This window comes from Citrus clementina, unplaced genomic scaffold (genome assembly GCF_000493195.1).
Source record: "Citrus clementina cultivar Clemenules unplaced genomic scaffold, Citrus_clementina_v1.0 scaffold_9, whole genome shotgun sequence".
Classification (NCBI taxonomy): Eukaryota; Viridiplantae; Streptophyta; class Magnoliopsida; order Sapindales; family Rutaceae; genus Citrus; species Citrus x clementina.
In genome coordinates, this window is record NW_006261964.1 from 459,157 (window position 1) to 476,317 (window position 17,161).

The window sequence follows — 17,161 nt, forward strand, 5'->3', positions numbered from 1 at the left end:
TATAGGGTATCATTTTTTATTTGATTGTTTTGGGTAATATAACATTTTCCCAGTTTCATGGATGGTGAGCCTTTTTCACAGTTTTCGTCTTTTCGGTAGTTGCGCTTGAAGTGAAATCAAAGCTGTCTATCATTTAGATCAAGTCTTATTTTAAATCATTTGGTATCGATTTTGGTCATTTTAACATTCAATTGATGGATTCCATCTTTTAAATTAAATTGAATAATGATAGAATCCTGATTTTTCATCGAAGATCAAACGAAAATATGCGGGAAAGCTCTGGATTATTTCTAAGAAGGTCCAATAAATCGTTTCATCAATTCTTTTTTTCTTAATTCAATCTATTTCATCATTAAAGTTTAAAGAAGAGAAGTTGAGTGGAAATACCGATCTCTTTATCTCTTGTAATTGTTACGATCTACCAAAATATACCATCTGAAATCTAGGCTACCGTGCGTCTTTTGCTTCGTCATAACCCAAAATTTTATAACATAGTATTTTATATAAAAAAAAAATTACTTAGAAAAGAAAATTCGATTATATTTTTGGCAGTCAAAATTACCCTTCAAGATGAAGGCTTCAAGTTCAAGGCCCAAGTTCCGACATTCAAACTAACGTCTCCGTCTTCAGGCTCTGAACCCGCTTGTGTCTAGAGAGTTGAAATCTATCAACACTCAAAAGCTCAAGATTCTAGAAACTTGAAAAAATTCTTTTACAGCTTCGAAAGAAATGCACTTGACTAAGTAGCATCTCAAAGATCTGCTTCATCTTTGTACACTTCCCAGTTCAAATTTCACTAATAGTAAGTTTACGACTTTCCATTTTCTCTCGTTTTGCTTGCTTTAGCCAGTCTCAGAGTCTTTAACTTTCCTCTTTCTGGTTTGTCGTAGCAACTAAACGTGATTGCAAATGTTTCCTTTAATGTGATTTTACCCAACAGTTGAAATTATTCTTAATTGAGTTGAAACTCAGGAACTGGGAAATATCTTCATACTTGCTCAGAACTAGTACTTATAAAGTGACTAAACAGAGAAGCTTTTTAAATGAAGTCACTTAAGTTTGCTTTCCCTTTATTCAAAATGAGGAATTGGTCAGGTGGGTTATTGATTATGGCTCTTGCTATAATCTTGGTTATGAGTTACAGCTTTATGGGAACCCAAACTCAAACTCAACACCGAACCCAAACCCAAAAGCAAAAACATAAGCAATCAGCTAATGATTTCTTTAGAAACCATCCAAGTAATGATTCTGATATGAAGGGAAGTCAAGGAGTAAAGGAAGTGAAGAAAACACAAAAGTTATTTGAGAAGCCTCATATTATAAATGTTCAAGGACTTGGTGATCTTTACAGTCTTAAGAATATGTTAGGAGAAGATTCGAGGCCTTTGCTTGTGTGGGGTCATATGCGTTTACTACTGTCTAGGTCTGATGCTTTGCCTGAAACAGCTCAAGGGGTTAAAGAGGCTGCCATAGCATGGAAAGATTTGTTGTCGGTAATTGAGGAGGAGAAAGCCTCCAAGTTCAGTCGCCGTAAAAACTGTCCTCCATTTGTTAGTAACCTTAGCAAGTCATTGTCTAGTGGCAGATTAATTATTGAGGTCCCATGTGGTTTGGTTGAGGATTCTTCAATTACATTGGTGGGCATTCCTGATGGGCGATATGGAAGCTTCCAAATTGAACTCATAGGCTCACAACTTTCAGGGGAGTCGAACCCTCCAATTATATTGCATTACAATGTCAGTCTGCCAGGGGATAACATGACAGAAGAGCCATTCATAATTCAGAATAGTTGGACTAATGAGCTTGGGTGGGGCAAAGAGGAAAGATGCCCAGCTCATGGATCTAGTAACACCCTGAAAGGTATATTGTTGCAATTTTGTATTGATCATACATTGTTTAACACATTCTAACTACTTTGTTTCAGTCAAGTGTTCTTCTTAGTTTTTGACAATTTGTAACATCCTTTTTCTACTCGTATGAAGTGGAAGGAAATTTCTAGCAATCTGCAATCTAACATGTAGCAACTACTGCAGTTGATGAACTTGTCCTTTGCAATGAACAAGTTCTGAGAAGATCTGTGGAAGAGAATCAAAATACAAGTCATCCTACTCCTAGCAGTGACATTTTGGCCAATGCTTCCCGTGTAGGTGCCCATGAAACCTCTAACTTCCCATTTGTGGATGGGAATCCGTTCACCACCACAATATGGGTTGGTTTGGATGGTTTCCATATGACTGTGAATGGAAGGCACGAAACATCGTTAGCATATAGGGAGGTAAGGTATGAGTTCTTTACAATTATGTATGAAAAAAGTTGCGCGTGCACTTCTGAGAGTGGTGATCAGCCACATATTTGATGCTTTTTCTCAATGATGCAGAAACTCGAACCATGGTCAGTTACTGGAGTTAAAGTGGCCGGTGGTGTGGATCTATTTTCTGCCTTTGCTGAAGGCTTGCCTGTGTCTGAAGACTTTGATTTTATAGTTGATGTCGAACACCTCAAAGCTCCCTTGATTTCCAGGAAAAGACTTGTAATGTTGATAGGGGTTTTCTCTACTGGAAATAATTTTGAGCGTCGTATGGCACTGAGAAGATCTTGGATGCAGTACCCAGCCGTACGGTCTGGGGATGTAGCTGTCCTGTTTTTCATTGGCCTTGTAAGTGAAGAATGGTAGATTCCTACTAGGAAAGTCTTTGTATATTTTGATGTAGGATGGTGTCATTTGCCTAAATAAAAGTTGACTTTGCTTCAATTTCTGCAGCACAAGAACAGGCAAGTCAATTTTGAACTATGGAAAGAAGCTCAAGCATATGGGGATATCCAAATAATGCCTTTTGTTGATTATTATAGCCTAATCAGTCTAAAAACAATTGCAATTTGCATTTTCGGGGTATGTTGATGCTGATATTAGCCTTAAACATATAGTAGATTTCTATATTACAGAGAAAGTAAAGTGACGCTGCTATCTATTCCTAGAAACGGAAGCCTTCTCAAATAAATGAGTAGTGATTTACTTTTCAGATTTTGTTCAATCTTCCTTGCCATTTTTCAGGTTTACTGATTATTTGACTTCTCATTAAATATGCAGACCAAGATCCTCCCTGCTAAATATATCATGAAAACCGATGATGATGCTTTTGTTAGAATTGATGAAGTTCTCTCAAACCTCAAGGAGAAACCATCTAATGGCCTCTTATTCGGTCTTATATCTTATGATTCATCACCTCAGAGAGACAAAGACAGCAAATGGTATATCAGTAATGAGGTATCTGTCTCAATCAAAAATCACTCTGTAGATGATCACTGGGCTTGAGCGGATCTATTATTGGTGTTCTCTTCTGCAGGAATGGCCGCATTCCTCATACCCACCATGGGCCCATGGTCCAGGTTATATCATCTCCCGGGACATTGCGAAATTCATTGTCCAAGGCCACCAGGAAAGAGATCTAAAGGTAAAATTTCTCTAGCTAATAGGCAGCAAAGGACCACTTGTAGATATTTTTCAATAGTATATTAGATGTGTGCCTTTTCTGTTTGATTGAAAGATTAAACTTTATGTTTTGTATTCTCAAAAAAAAAAAAAATCTAAATACATTTGCGAAAAATTTTGGAATAGTCTGTCATGTTTTGGACTACATTTCATTGTCTTTTTGCTGCTTCTGTTGTCTGACCTATGTGCCAAAGGATTCGAGACTCAGTAAACAACTTTCACAACATGTGTAGCAGTACATTTATATGTCATAAATTGTCAAAATTAAATATAAGCCAGATAAAGGTGTTTTTGCTGGGAAATAACAGAAGGTAAGGATGTATGTTGAATATTTCTGCATGATTTCTTCATTGCTATGAAGCATGCTCTCTCGAGTATTGAAACTGTATTTTGGCCAACTGTAAATGTTTAAGTGTTTTAGTCTTGTGTTCAATTTTTTACTTATAATTGTCTTTTTTCAGCTTTTCAAGCTAGAGGATGTTGCGATGGGTATATGGATTGAACAATTCAAGAACACTGGTCAAGAAGTGCATTACATGAGTGACGACAGGTTCTACAATGCTGGATGTGAATCGGATTATATTCTTGCCCATTACCAAGGCCCCAGAATGGTGTTATGCCTCTGGGAGAAGCTGCAGAAAGATCACCGGGCTTTCTGCTGCGAGTAAGTGTCAACCTCACTGAGACAAAAAGTTTTCAATGAGTTAAGACTGATGAACCCAACTCAGCAGCTCTACGAAATGGTGCCGGGGATTCTGGATTTGAGCTTGCTTCAGCAAGATTGGACTGAGATAGAACTCGTGCTTGCTGTTTGAGCTTTTGTAATTAGGCAAAAGATGGTGTTACTACTTTGTTCATTCCTTATTCATTACATATTGTTGGTGTGATTATAGACTCGTTTCCGATGTTCTTATCATCTTTCTGAAACTCTTGGAAGCCATTTGTTCCACTACTTGGCACTTGTTCCAGTACTTAATCTTCCTGTGTGTCCAATCACATGCAATACGTTGTTTACTTGCAAATCTTGAAAAAGACGAGAAGTTAAGAAGGCGAAAAAAATTGTCTTTTGGTTGACTTTTAGCTTTAAGATTTGTTGGCCTACAGCTCGGAGGATGCGTACGAATCACTGAAGGGTAATCAAATAATAAGATGGATCATTTATTCATTAAAAACTCAATTCAAACCATTGACGAAAACATACATCCAGCAAGGCTAAGACAAGAAACTCGGAGCCGAGCAAGTGATTTTCATGAAGGCACGTAAATGAACGCTATGCCATTGCCACCTCACCTCTTGAGGTCGCTGCGCAACTGAAAACAAAGACAAATAAGAAACTGTACGCATCATTCATAATATCGTAACGGTGAAGTAATTTAAATATATACTCTTTTTTTTGCCACTCTGCCCATTTTTAGTTCTATATATTTCATATTTGTGGCAGACATGTATGCGGTCTAGATGGAAATAAATTTATGGGTCTGGATCAGCTTACTTGGTTCATTTGATGCCATGTGTAGAGCACACGCGTCACAAACTCTCCAATCTTTTTTTTGGCCTTTTTTTGGGGGGGAAAGATACAAACTCTCCAATCTAGAAAGAAGGATGATCAAGCACTCATGACGTGTTGCTTTTTACCTCTCTGCATGGTCATTCTCTTTTAGCATTACATGCAAATCTTTTCACAGGCTAATATAATAAAGGCGAAGCTATTATCCTCACAAGTACACAACAACGAAAACTTTCAACAAGCCTGGACGCCAATTGGAGCATTTAACTTGTCAGAGAGACTCTCAATTTTATGGGGAAAAAAAAAAGGAATTATTTTTTTAAAAGGTACCTTTTAGGTGTTTTTGATAAACTTATTAGCTAAGCTTCCTTAGCTTTTTATAGCATCACAAAATAAATAAATAAATGAGATTTTATATTCTTTTAAAAAATCATATTAACAGACATAATTCTATTTTCAAGAATTTTATTTAGTAAGTTTTTTAGCCTTTAATTTAATATTAAATTATTTTTATCTCATTATAATAAAAGAAAAAGTTTAATTAAAATAATATAAATTTATTTTTATTTTTAAAAAAAAATTAAAATTTTTTTATTTATCAGATGAGTATGTAAATAAGTATTTAAAGAACAAAATTAAAACAACCTTTACCCTTTAAAACTAAATTTGGGAAGCAAGATATTTTGATAATGACTCGTGGATATTTTGATACTAGCTTTATTGGGATCTTATGGCGGCAGCCACCAATTAAATTTAAAGGTCATCCACCGCGCAACCCAGCCATAATAGCACTTAATTGACTTGCTCAATCACTCCCCATTGCTCACATTTAACTACTCTTTATCATAAAATAATCAAAACAACTTCTAGAATAAACTCAATTTAGAAACTAAGTTATGTCGTATTGCTTTTAAAAAATAAAATTTACGGAAATGGCCAAAATTAAGGTCAAACTATAAAAATGGTTTTTTTTTCCCTTTTTCATACAAAAATTAGAAAAAGACTAAGCTCAGCCGTTTTTATAAATTAGAAGAAATTTTAGGTTTTTTTATTTTTTATTTTTTATAAGTTTCCAAAGAAAAGGATTAGGATAAAGCATGCTTCAAGTGGAAGCAAAGCCTTTTACCCCTAACGAACCCAACAATTCCCCCGGTTTCCATTTCCAACAAGGAACGGAGAAACTTAACGGCCACGTGTCAAACACTCAAAGGCGGTGTAACTGGCAGTACCGGTCAGTAATTAAAATAAAAGCGAATTTCCAAATCTTAAAACAAATACAACTCCTTAATCCCTTCTCGCTCAGGCTACGCAACTAAAGAAGCTTTACAAATTCGTTCGTTCGTTCGTTCGTTCGTTCATTCAACTGTTTTCCAATCTTCTTCTTCACAAATTTTCACTGGTTAATCTGAAAATACGACGTAGTTTTGGATATGATTGTGGGTCAAAAAATGGTGGCGGAAACAGAGATAATTTGCAAAGCTACTGCTGTTTTAGACTTAGGTTTGCAGTTCAATGTGAAAGATCAAAACTTGCAGATCGATGTTAATCTCAAGAACAAGAATAGTAGCCCTCCTTCAACTCCAAGATTCCATGAACTTCGTGTTTCTGACTCAGTTTCCTCTGAAATCTCCTGTTTTGAATCGGTAATTAATTTTCATTTTTCTTGAAAAGTTTTGAGTTTTTGCACATGGGTATCGTTGATTTTAGTTTTTTATGAAGTTTCTTGATTTATTTGTTATTGAGTATTTGGGAATTGTATGCTAGGGAAATTGATTGATAGTGGTTCCCCCCCCCCTTTTTTTTTTTAACTAGGTTAGGGTTATGTGTGTAAAATTCAATCTTTGTGACTGATTTTTTTTTTTTTTTTTGGCTTGAGCTTTATTAATGACTTAGGGATTTGCCGCTTGTGAATTTTTGTATTTTTATTTTCTACCTATTATTTACTGGGCACGAGATTTTAAATATTGTATATGTTGATTTACTTGCATAGACCTCCTACCTTTTGTGGGTTTTAAGAACTTGACAAGCTGTTTTATTAGTTCAAAACTTGGTAGTTTATACGGTTTCTTCTATGAAGCAATCAATTGAAGCATAGTTGTTAGTCTGAAAATATTTGTGTGTAACTGCCTCTTATTTGATTCAAGTGGCATCTAGCTCCATTAGGATTGAAATGATACTCTTATTACCGTAGATAGTCTCATTCTTTTCTAACTTTGGTTAAGTTGTGTTATCATTGATGCTGGCAACATTAGAAAGAGAATCCTTTATATCTGAGATGGCTGAGAAGCTACCGTTTGAACTTGGGGAAGGAATCACGGAAATTGTGGACGTCACATGACGAAGTTATCTTCTTGAACATAGTTTTTTGAAAGGAAAATTCTCTGCTAAAGAATCTTTTTTCATCCTAACAAATCATGTGATGCTAGAATGACTGAGAAATGATGTGTTATGGTTGATCATATTAAATTGTAATGTGTTGGTCAAGCAATTGGAGTTTGCAATTTCACGAGTCTTTGTATTCTTCCTTGTTTACAGCGCAGCTTGTTGGTCCTTTTTTTTTTTTTTTTCAAGCCTTGATAATTATGTGGTTTTGAGAACCTTGAGATATTGACTAATCCCTCTTCCTTTCTGGTTTATAGGTTGTCAGTTGTTCAGAGACCGTTAAAAGTACTGTTATGGAGACTTCGGCAGTGTTTGTCCCAATCATTTGTTCTGGCAGCTGTGCTGACATTGGACCAAGGATCTCCATGGATGATGAGCACATTCGGATTGATGATCTATCTGCCCACCTTGGATCTCTCTTTAAGTGTCCTACTCCAAGTGCTTTCTATGCAGTGTTTGATGGTCATGGTGGACCTGAGGCAGCTGTTTATGTCAAGGAGAATGCTATGAAATTATTTTTTAAGGATGCTGATATGCCCCAAACATCTGATATCAATGATGTCTTCTTAGCAGAGTTGGAGAATTCTCATAAGAAAGCATTTTTACTGGCAGACCTTGCCTTGGCTGATGAACGCAGTGTTAGTAGTACGTGTGGAACAACTGCTCTGACTGCCTTAGTGCTTGGAAGGAATTTACTGGTTGCAAATGCTGGTGACTGCCGAGCAGTTCTCTGTAGAAAAGGAGTTGCAGTTGATATGTCTCAAGATCATAGGCCTTCCTATCTGCCCGAGCGGAGGCGAGTTGAGGAGTTAGGTGGTTATATTCGTGATGGATATCTAAATGGTGATCTATCTGTGACACGAGCCCTAGGAGACTGGGATATGAAACTCCCACTAGGGTCTGCATCGCCTCTTATTGCTGATCCAGATGTCCAACAAGTTGTGTTGACAGAGGATGATGAATTCCTAATCATTGGTTGTGATGGTATCTGGGATGTGATGTCAAGCCAGCATGCAGTCAGCCTTGCCCGTCGTGGGCTCAGGCGGCACAATGATCCGCAACAATGTGCTCGAGAACTTGTCATGGAAGCATCACGCCTGAATTCATCTGATAATCTCACTGTGATTGTTATCTGCTTCTCCTCCCTTGCACGTGGAGAGTCATGTCCTCCCCTGCAGCGAAGATTCAGGTGCGCCAGTCTCTCTGAAGAAGCTCGAAATAGGTTGAGGAGCTTGTTAGGAGGCAACTGATTGTACATACAAATTATTTTCACTCTATTTACTGATACTGTTGAAATGTGATTTTTATCTGTTTAAGGCTGTTTCAGATGATGCTTAGGCCTTAGACAAAAAGCAGCCAGCAGTTTTGTATTGATAGAAGAGAACACTAGTCGTTCGGAATTATTTTTTACTTTTGGTGGATTGGGTTTCACTGCAATAACCCTTGCCGTATTTGCCTTTCTACTTATCTTTCTGGCATTTGTCTTTTTAGTAAACAACTGTGAGAAATGAGCAGCTTGCTGTTAATGTGAAGTTTCGAGTGTTTATCAAACATTTAGGTAGGCTTTATAAATTAAGTTGTCAAAACCTAAAAGAAATGGAGTGTAAATCTATCTATTAAGTTGTTCGGGTTGCTAGATTTTTCAATAATTTATTTGGAATTGGTTCTTTTTTTTTAATTAATTTTGGAGTTGTGTTCTTCACTATTATATTGGTTTGGTAAGGTTAAGTTTAATAGATTTCATATCGTTATATCAGTAATTTGTACTGTAATTATCTAATTCTTCGAGTCCAATTAAAAGACTTCAATTGGGTACAAAGTTGGTTGATGATAGCAGCCAACGAATCATTCAACCTTAGCATTAAGGGCCACTTGCCTGCCACTAACAATGGATGGTGCTCTTTGGGTAGGATGTGTGAGGCCACCAATTTTTATGTTGATCCTGGTTCTGTGAGTAAAAAAAAATCTTCTTCCATACAACACCAAGACAAAATATCAGAATGGCAGACAGAATCATCCTGTGCTTTCTTCTGCTGCCATCACATGGAAAAGTTTTCTTTGCCATTGAATTTTACACGCGATATCTAGATGTTAAATGTAAATATGGAGCTGACCTCACTTTTTGGGGAATAAAAGCCACGAGGAGCTATCACTCCCTACGGTTTTAGGAAAATAAATAGAATATTTCTCTCCATCATCTTCGCATCATACCCACCCATCACAATCTAATGAATTCCCAATCAACGGTTCATATTGATGATAAAGCTGAAAAATGCTGCACAGTACCACACCGAATTCCCCTTCGAGGGAAAGGTGATATATTAACACTTAAGACCCCTATTATCTAAAAAAACTTCATAACAAGAATATAGCTTCTAATTTATTAATTTAGACCTTAATGTCAAATTCCGTTGATAACATTAATTATTTAATTCTCTCGTATGCAGTATACTTAAAGTTTTTTTTCCTTTTTTTTTTCTCTTTTTTGAATTTCACTGGTCAAATTATTGATTTTGTTATCATTTAGGTCAATTGTCTTATGATAATAATATTCTATTATCGATTCTCTCCATATTAAAAGAGCAAGATTTCGAATCCTTATTGAAAATTATTATTCAGTTAAAAATATTATAAATGTAGGATAGAACTCACCTTTATTGCAAAAAAATTTTAAATTTTAGTTGGTAGACTCTTTTTATACTGGTTAGGTATAAATTTATACTTTTAAATTATGTTACTTAGATTATGTAATTGTATTGATTTAGGCATAATTTATTTGTTATATTTTGTAGAATCTTGAACTATTATATAATCTATTATGATTGTATAAATTTAGGTATATACTTTCAAATTATGCTCGGTATATCTTGACATAATGACACGTATTACCAAATTATATATGGATTTAGGGTAAATTTTTAATCTAACAACAGACACTAAAAAATACATACATGAACAGAGTTAATATTTGTATTTTTTGGGGAAAATTCAGGGACTTAAATGTTATTGTCCGAACAAAAAAATTCAACCGCGAACTGTGCAGACAACTGAAATTTTCGATGAATAAATAAATAAAAGGCGCAGTCCGAGTTAGACCAAAAACCCAACAATTCAATCGATTGATTGGAGAAAAAGTTGATTGAAAAATGGTGATGGCAAGTCTTGCAAGAAGAAAGGCGTACGTGCTGTCAAGGAATCTCTCGAACTCGTCGAATGGTAATGTTTTCAAGTACAGTTTCTCGCTTACAAGGGGCTTCGCTTCGGCATCTGATGAGAACGACGTCGTCGTCATCGGAGGTGGACCTGGTGGTTACGTGGCCGCCATCAAGGCCGCCCAGCTTGGTCTCAAGACCACGTGCATCGAGAAGCGTGGGGCCCTCGGCGGCACGTGCCTTAACGTCGGATGCATCCCCTCTAAGGTTTGTTTGTTCTGCAATCCTAGTTTTTTTTTTCCTTCTCTCTCTTTAAGATATGATTTTTACTGTAATTAGTATAATTGTGTTGAGAGAATTGATTAATATAGTTGCGTGTTTGCGTTTGTGTTTATAATTGGATCGAGTGGTTTGATTTATATGAATCAAGATCCGATTTTTGAACTTTTGATTTAGTGTGTAAATGGTATTTGCTGAGAATTGATGGATTTTATTTGTGTTGGTTAGCTGATTTTTTTTAAATTATTTTGTTAATGTTGCTCAAAAATTTCTCAGCTTTTCAGTCTTTCTATTCTGCAATTTTTTGTTAAAAATAATAATAACCGAATTCCTTGTGCAAAAGTGTCAAATTTGGTTTGATATATTTATGTTTCACTTCCTTTGTTGGATAAAGTTCAAGGGATCACTACTTTAACTTAAGGGTGGTCAATTTTGAAGATAAGAAGTTCGATAGCTGCTAAATGTAAAGTGTCGCTGTTTCTTCTGTTTGTCAGGCTGTTGTTGCTGCTTAGATTTTTTTTCCCTTTTTATTAGTGGAATGACTTGTTTGTCTATCCTAAATTTTGTAGAGGCTTGATCCATGTATTTTGCTGTAACTAGTACTCTTTTTTCCTATTGTCGTATGTTACCAGACATTTTGCTTTCTAGTGTGTATTTGAGAATCTCTTTGATATCATTTTATGATCTGTAGAGAAATCATATTTTTTGGTTTGATACGAAACTTAAAAGTGTATTAATGGGGAAAAATCAAAATAGAGAGTGGACATCTGGTCCAATAAGTAAGCAAAAAAGATAAGCTTTTAGAGCTATGCAAAAGTATACCCAACCACCCCTATACGGTGCTATTCGAACAACGTTGAAACCCTATCTTAAAACCCCCTCCCAATTTAGATGAATGAACAAAGAAGATGAATCCTGGAACTCCATAGACACTGAAGCCCAAAGCGATGCTAGAAGATGGACTCTATCCCACAGTTCTTCAATATTATCCATGCCTTTCCATTCAAAAATAAAAACATCTCTTTCCTGCCATATCACCCAAAAAACTGTTGCCACTGCACTTCTCGAACTTTAAAACCCTGTGCAGAAATGATATTATGATCTCTTGTTACATTTTAATTGTGTCATGCCATAGTTTTGTCTCATTCTACATTATTTTTCTGTAATCTTTCTTTTTTTCAGGCACTTCTTCATTCTTCCCACATGTACCATGAAGCCATGCATTCTTTTGCCAGCCATGGTGTAAAGTTTTCTTCTGTTGAAGTTGATTTGCCTGCTATGATGGCCCAAAAAGATAAAGCTGTGTCTAATCTTACAAGAGGTATTGAAGGTCTATTCAAGAAGAACAAGGTAACCTATGTGAAAGGATATGGCGAGTTTATCTCCCCATCTGAGGTCTCTGTGGACACCATTGAAGGTGGAAACACTGTCGTGAAAGGCAAGAATATCATAATTGCTACTGGTTCTGACGTTAAGTCTCTACCTGGGATCACCATTGATGAAAAGAGAATTGTGTCATCCACTGGAGCTTTAGCATTGAATGAAGTTCCTAAGAAACTCGTGGTCATTGGGGCAGGCTACATTGGGCTGGAGATGGGCTCAGTTTGGGCCAGGCTTGGTTCAGAGGTCACTGTTGTTGAATTTGCAGCTGATATCGTCCCAAGCATGGATGGGGAAATTCGCAAGCAATTTCAGCGTTCACTTGAGAAGCAGAAGATGAAATTCATGCTCAAAACTAAGGTGGTGGGAGTTGATTTATCTGGTGATGGTGTCAAGTTGACCCTTGAACCAGCAGCTGGTGGTGAGAAGACCATACTTGAAGCTGATGTTGTTCTTGTGTCTGCTGGCCGGACTCCATTCACCGCTGGGCTCGGGCTGGATAAGATAGGAGTGGAAACCGATAAGATGGGACGGATACCAGTTAATGAGAGATTTGCTACAAACGTACCTGGTGTTTATGCGATTGGAGACGTAATTCCAGGACCAATGTTAGCTCACAAGGCAGAAGAGGATGGGGTTGCTTGTGTTGAATTCTTAGCTGGTAAACATGGCCATGTGGACTATGATAAGGTCCCTGGAGTTGTCTACACACACCCTGAGGTTGCTTCAGTTGGGAAGACTGAGGAGCAGGTAAAGGAACTTGGTGTTGAGTACCGTGTGGGGAAATTCCCTTTCTTGGCAAATAGCCGAGCAAAAGCTATTGATGATGCTGAAGGAATAGTCAAGATTTTGGCTGAGAAAGAGACAGACAAGATATTGGGGGTTCATATTATGGCACCCAATGCCGGAGAGCTCATCCACGAGGCTGTCCTGGCCATTAATTATGATGCATCAAGTGAGGACATTGCACGTGTGTGCCATGCACATCCTACAATGAGTGAGGCATTGAAGGAGGCTGCTATGGCCACTCACGACAAACCCATTCACATCTGAGAAGCGGTTATTACTTTGTTATTTTTTGTTTGAGATTTTTCAGATATCTTGAAAAAGACGTTCTTCTGTTTTCTCAATCGTCCAGCTTTGAAGCAGATGCTTTAATAGAAATTTGTTTTTCCTCATTTATTGTTTATATGATGATGGAATAACTTGGGTTTCTTTTGTTATGTTTGGATGCGCAAAATAATAATTGAGAGATACATTGAGTTGAGCTAAATGATAGTAGGGTTGTTTTCATCGTGTTTCTTGCCAATTTGTCGAATATTTCCGTTTGGGTTCTCATAATTCTATAGAATGGTCACTGAATCCTGTATTTTCAACTAGACAATGCTGAATTTAGCAAGTTCCGTCAAATTTATGTCCAATTATGAACGAGGAAAACCATGATATCATTAGAGAACACAATCGATGGAATTAACAGACTGCCCTAAGAAACGAATTGGAAAGGACAATCATTGCTATAGAACTGATATCTCCCCTTCTTCCAGCAAATACTGATACAACTTCACAGAAGATTCCACAAATATTTGCAAATTAGCCACCCACATAATAATTTGCCACATTCCAAAAACAGTATTGGAAAACTTTCTATACAAAAACAAGACCTTTGTTGCTTTGTGGTCTTCTGCTCTGCAACTTCCACGTGGTGGTCATACAAAATCTTAATGGAAGACCAATTCAGGAATATTGGGTAATCATGGCTCTTCTCTCATGTCTGACCTTCTCCTGGCCTGTAAAGCCAGCCTTGCGTCTCTCTCACGCTCAAACTCCCGGTAATCTGCTCGCTGCAAGAAGGAAACCTTGTCCAAATACTGATTTGAGCTCTTCTTGTAAGCATCTAACTCCTCCTCCAGCCTCTGCTCTTCCTTGAACTCTCCCCAGTCCTTTTTGGTCTTGTCGAGCACGCTGAGCTTTGGTTTCTTCTTAATCTGTTCAAGAACAGCATCAACAGCTGATGTTGGAGGACCTTTACCCTTTTCAGATGCCTCCCTAGAATCAGCATCAAAAAATTTCTTAACTTCAATATCTTGACCGGCAAAGTCCCGAAACTCAGTAATCTGCAAAGAATAAATCACCATTAGCACATCATCCATAATTGCCAAGTGATCCTGTACACTAGTGTGTGTCAAAATCTTAGCCCAACTATTCAAATACTAAAAAAATTGTAATATTCAGTAGAATACAACACTAAATAGAACAACGGCAGGACAAACAAATTTCGGAGAAAGCACTGAATATGGAAAAATTGTGATTACCCCAATTTTCCCCCTGCTTGGTGCGGCAGCTGTAGCTGCCTTGACTGCTGATAAAGCTGCAGCAGCAAGCCTCTTGGCCTCATCACTAGTGTCATCCAGCATAGCAATGGGTCTTTTTTGTGGCAAGATACCATTCTCTTGTGGTACGTCTAGCCCAACAGATTCAGTATTCCTTGCCAAATTTTTCATCCAATTCTACAAATCAAAGAAATGACAAGTTAAATTCTTGCCTCACTGTCTCAATATTACACTTGAAACAAATAAACTAAGAAATCCTCACATTGGATATTGTCTGCGAACTTCTGGTCACAGTTGAACAAGGCTTGCTCAAAAAAAATTTGAATTTCCTCTTAGGAACTCCTTCATTCATTTTTTCCCACAAAGCATTAATCTTCTTATCATCATCATCAATACCATTTTGCACAACACTAGGTCCGGTCTCTTTCGGCGCCAAGCCTAGGTATGTAATCCAGCACTACAAAATAAAACCAGTGTAAAAGATAATGACACCAACAGTCACCAAACTTAAACCCATTATAACCAAAGCAAACACAGAATCTATTACAAATCTAAACCATTGAAACCAAAACAAACATAAAAACTCTTACATTCGACATCTTTGATGAAATTTTATTCACATTTGGACTCGGCTTGTTTAGAAAAGACATCAGGATCTTGCTAGAAACCCCTTTATTCATTTGCTCCCACATAGCATCCACCTGAGTTCTCACCACTAGCACAATAAAAGTTAAATAATAATAATAATAATTAGCTCCTTTGTTTTGCATCAATAATCCTTCATGCTCAAAATGCTAGGTACTTTTATAAATTCTTACCAATATCTTCATTTTGAGACTCTAATCTAGGACCGATGGCATGGCCTGAAACACAATAATCATTTTTCAATTCCATAAAAAATTTAACCTAAAAGCTTAAACAAAGCAATAAACACGAAACCATATGTAATACAAAAAAAGAAATAAAAAATCGAACATAGCCCACCAGAAAATGAGACACCATAATAGATATAGAAAAAAGATATATACTTGGTGCAAAAATGAACAAAAAGGAAGGAGAATAGAACCTGTGGCGTCAATTTCAACGCCGTTCGTTGCAGCCATTGGGTTTGGACAAGTTTTTTATTTTTAACAAATTATAAAATTAAAAAAAAAAACAAAATTAATTTTAAAACCGCGAATTTGCTGATAAGTTGAGTGAATGGGGCCTTAAGATTGAAGGATTAGGTGATTTGGTACTGAGAGTGAAAACCCTGGTAGAGAGAGAGAGGCGTACCGAAGAAGAAAGAATGCCGTCAGGTAGAGCTCGTGAATCGTCGTCGTATTGAAACGAGAATTTGAGTTTTTACATGGGCCAGACTGGGCCGAGCTGGGCTTGAGTTTCAGTAATTACTAAAATTAACCTAAAAATACAAACTTTGTAAAAGTGACTCAAAAGTTATAAGATTTTAGATTCTAACTCTGATCAATTTGCCCCGAGCCAAACCAAGAGTTACAAGATTTTAGATTCTAGCCCTAATGAATTTGCTCCATCACCATACACCAAAATCAAGAATTTTGTTAACAAATTTAGAAGCCAAATTCTGGTAAGGCAGTATATGATTTATCAGAACTTGCCCAGATGACTAAACGATTAGCCGAGGCCCAAGGCTAATGCCACCAGCATTCTAAGCTCAGTCGAGTTACTTGCTGATAAAGCAACTGATCCCGAGTTAAAGCAGCAGTATGTTGTTTTCTCTGAGAGCTTTGAAACTGCCATCGGTGACCTTAAATTTGCTAAGGAGAAATATTTAAAAGTTGAGTTATTACCATGCACAAGTTTCAGTAACTAGTGCCTTGGAGAAAGCTGATAGCTTCAAAGCAGAATCAATTAAAAGAGCTAGTGATGTTTAATCCTAATGGATCAGGTCAGATCAAGAAGGAAGAAAACGAAATTTATAAATCTTTCTAATGTCATTGCTAAGCGTTTGCTTGTAGAAGATTAAAAGGTGGGCAGTTCCAGTATAAATTGATTATTAATATAGATTTGAACTGTTGTCATTTTGATTAGGAAAATTCTTACTGTGTTGCATATTGCTTAATGATGTGGGATTCATATTCATTGTTTCGTTATTTAGGTGTTCTGGCTAGCCACAGTTGCTTTAGACTGGAAGCTGAAACAATTTAATTTAACAGTCAAATTACTGAAACAAAGTTTTGAATAGGTTCTAGAACATGAGTGCCACACAGCAATACCAAATGAAGCCTTAACCCAGAAAGTCTCAAGCAAGTGGTTGGCAAAATAGTTATGTCACTATATTTTTTTTAAAATGTGAAGTTGAGGCTAAGACCTTTTTCTAGCTCTAAGTCACCGTTTTATAGCTCTTACTTAACATTCTATAATAGATACAAAGACACCATACAACTTCAAATCTTCATTTTAAAATATGTAGATATCCATATCGGAGAATAAACATAAGGATGTGAAATTACTTAAGAAGAACCATGGATATTAATGGAAATCAGAGAATTATTGATTAGATTTTATATGGTAGAAGATCAAAAAAATTCGAAAACAACAATTTAAGAATAAAATGCTAATAAGAAAAATCGATTCTTTTCTTTTTTAGAAACATATTCATTTCTCTTAAACAACAATTATT

General features: G+C 36.5%; 4 protein-coding genes across 7 annotated transcripts; 3 read left to right on the forward strand and 1 right to left on the reverse strand.

Annotated features, from left to right (window-relative positions):
• Window positions 1–601: 601 nt before the first annotated feature.
• LOC18031677 (hydroxyproline O-galactosyltransferase GALT3) lies at window positions 602–4,451 on the forward strand. 3 transcript variants are annotated; one of them, XM_024190711.1, is made up of 7 exons: window positions 602–1,860; window positions 2,034–2,275; window positions 2,378–2,656; window positions 2,738–2,890; window positions 3,089–3,265; window positions 3,345–3,452; window positions 3,952–4,451. In XM_024190711.1, exons 1-7 carry the CDS (start codon window positions 1,044–1,046, stop codon window positions 4,156–4,158), a joined length of 1,983 nt encoding a protein of 660 aa, XP_024046479.1. In that variant the 5' UTR covers window positions 602–1,043; the 3' UTR covers window positions 4,159–4,451. The 3 variants fall into 3 exon arrangements, with proteins under 3 accessions (XP_024046479.1, XP_006419292.1, XP_024046486.1); XM_006419229.2 differs by having other exon boundaries at window positions 2,762–2,890; XM_024190718.1 differs by having other exon boundaries at window positions 3,089–3,249; window positions 3,952–4,039.
• A 1,809-nt stretch (window positions 4,452–6,260) lies between these two features.
• LOC18031717 (probable protein phosphatase 2C 13) lies at window positions 6,261–8,911 on the forward strand. The gene is made up of 2 exons (XM_006419230.2): window positions 6,261–6,640; window positions 7,637–8,911. Exons 1-2 carry the CDS (start codon window positions 6,428–6,430, stop codon window positions 8,627–8,629), a joined length of 1,206 nt encoding a protein of 401 aa, XP_006419293.1. The 5' UTR covers window positions 6,261–6,427; the 3' UTR covers window positions 8,630–8,911.
• Window positions 8,912–10,449: 1,538 nt separating this feature from the next.
• LOC18031585 (dihydrolipoyl dehydrogenase 1, mitochondrial) lies at window positions 10,450–13,486 on the forward strand. Its single transcript, XM_006419231.2, has 2 exons — window positions 10,450–10,798; window positions 11,993–13,486. Exons 1-2 carry the CDS (start codon window positions 10,526–10,528, stop codon window positions 13,241–13,243), a joined length of 1,524 nt encoding a protein of 507 aa, XP_006419294.1. The 5' UTR covers window positions 10,450–10,525; the 3' UTR covers window positions 13,244–13,486.
• A 199-nt stretch (window positions 13,487–13,685) lies between these two features.
• Window positions 13,686–15,853, reverse strand: LOC18032064 (craniofacial development protein 1). Of its 2 annotated transcripts, none has more exons than XM_006419233.2 (6): window positions 15,796–15,853; window positions 15,339–15,383; window positions 15,111–15,235; window positions 14,783–14,977; window positions 14,503–14,697; window positions 13,686–14,304 (listed from the first exon to the last, which is right to left on the reverse strand). In XM_006419233.2, exons 3-6 carry the CDS (start codon window positions 15,210–15,212, stop codon window positions 13,942–13,944), a joined length of 855 nt encoding a protein of 284 aa, XP_006419296.1. In that variant the 5' UTR covers window positions 15,213–15,235; window positions 15,339–15,383; window positions 15,796–15,853; the 3' UTR covers window positions 13,686–13,941. The 2 variants fall into 2 exon arrangements, with proteins under 2 accessions (XP_006419296.1, XP_006419295.1); XM_006419232.2 differs by lacking the exon at window positions 15,796–15,853 and adding an exon at window positions 15,587–15,789.
• Between the last annotated feature and the right edge of the window lie 1,308 nt (window positions 15,854–17,161).

What these genes read in the sequence shown, in the direction of transcription:
- LOC18031677 (XM_024190711.1), top strand. Translation starts at nt 1,044, where the DNA reads ATGAAGTCACTTAAGTTTGCTTTCCCTTTATTCAAAATGAGGAATTGG. An exon ending in TTGCAATTTGCATTTTCGGG is followed by an intron (nt 2,891 to 3,088) that starts GTATGTTGATGC and finishes TTAAATATGCAG; the next exon opens with ACCAAGATCCTCCCTGCTAA. An exon ending in ACCAGGAAAGAGATCTAAAG is followed by an intron (nt 3,453 to 3,951) that starts GTAAAATTTCTC and finishes GTCTTTTTTCAG; the next exon opens with CTTTTCAAGCTAGAGGATGT.
- LOC18031717 (XM_006419230.2), top strand. Translation starts at nt 6,428, where the DNA reads ATGATTGTGGGTCAAAAAATGGTGGCGGAAACAGAGATAATTTGCAAA. An exon ending in AAATCTCCTGTTTTGAATCG is followed by an intron (nt 6,641 to 7,636) that starts GTAATTAATTTT and finishes TCTGGTTTATAG; the next exon opens with GTTGTCAGTTGTTCAGAGAC.
- LOC18031585 (XM_006419231.2), top strand. Translation starts at nt 10,526, where the DNA reads ATGGTGATGGCAAGTCTTGCAAGAAGAAAGGCGTACGTGCTGTCAAGG. An exon ending in TCGGATGCATCCCCTCTAAG is followed by an intron (nt 10,799 to 11,992) that starts GTTTGTTTGTTC and finishes TCTTTTTTTCAG; the next exon opens with GCACTTCTTCATTCTTCCCA.
- LOC18032064 (XM_006419232.2), bottom strand. Translation starts at nt 15,623, where the DNA reads ATGGCTGCAACGAACGGCGTTGAAATTGACGCCACAG. An exon ending in TTTCATCAAAGATGTCGAAT is followed by an intron (nt 14,978 to 15,110) that starts GTAAGAGTTTTT and finishes TTTATTTTGTAG; the next exon opens with TGCTGGATTACATACCTAGG. An exon ending in GTTCGCAGACAATATCCAAT is followed by an intron (nt 14,698 to 14,782) that starts GTGAGGATTTCT and finishes TTTGATTTGTAG; the next exon opens with AATTGGATGAAAAATTTGGC.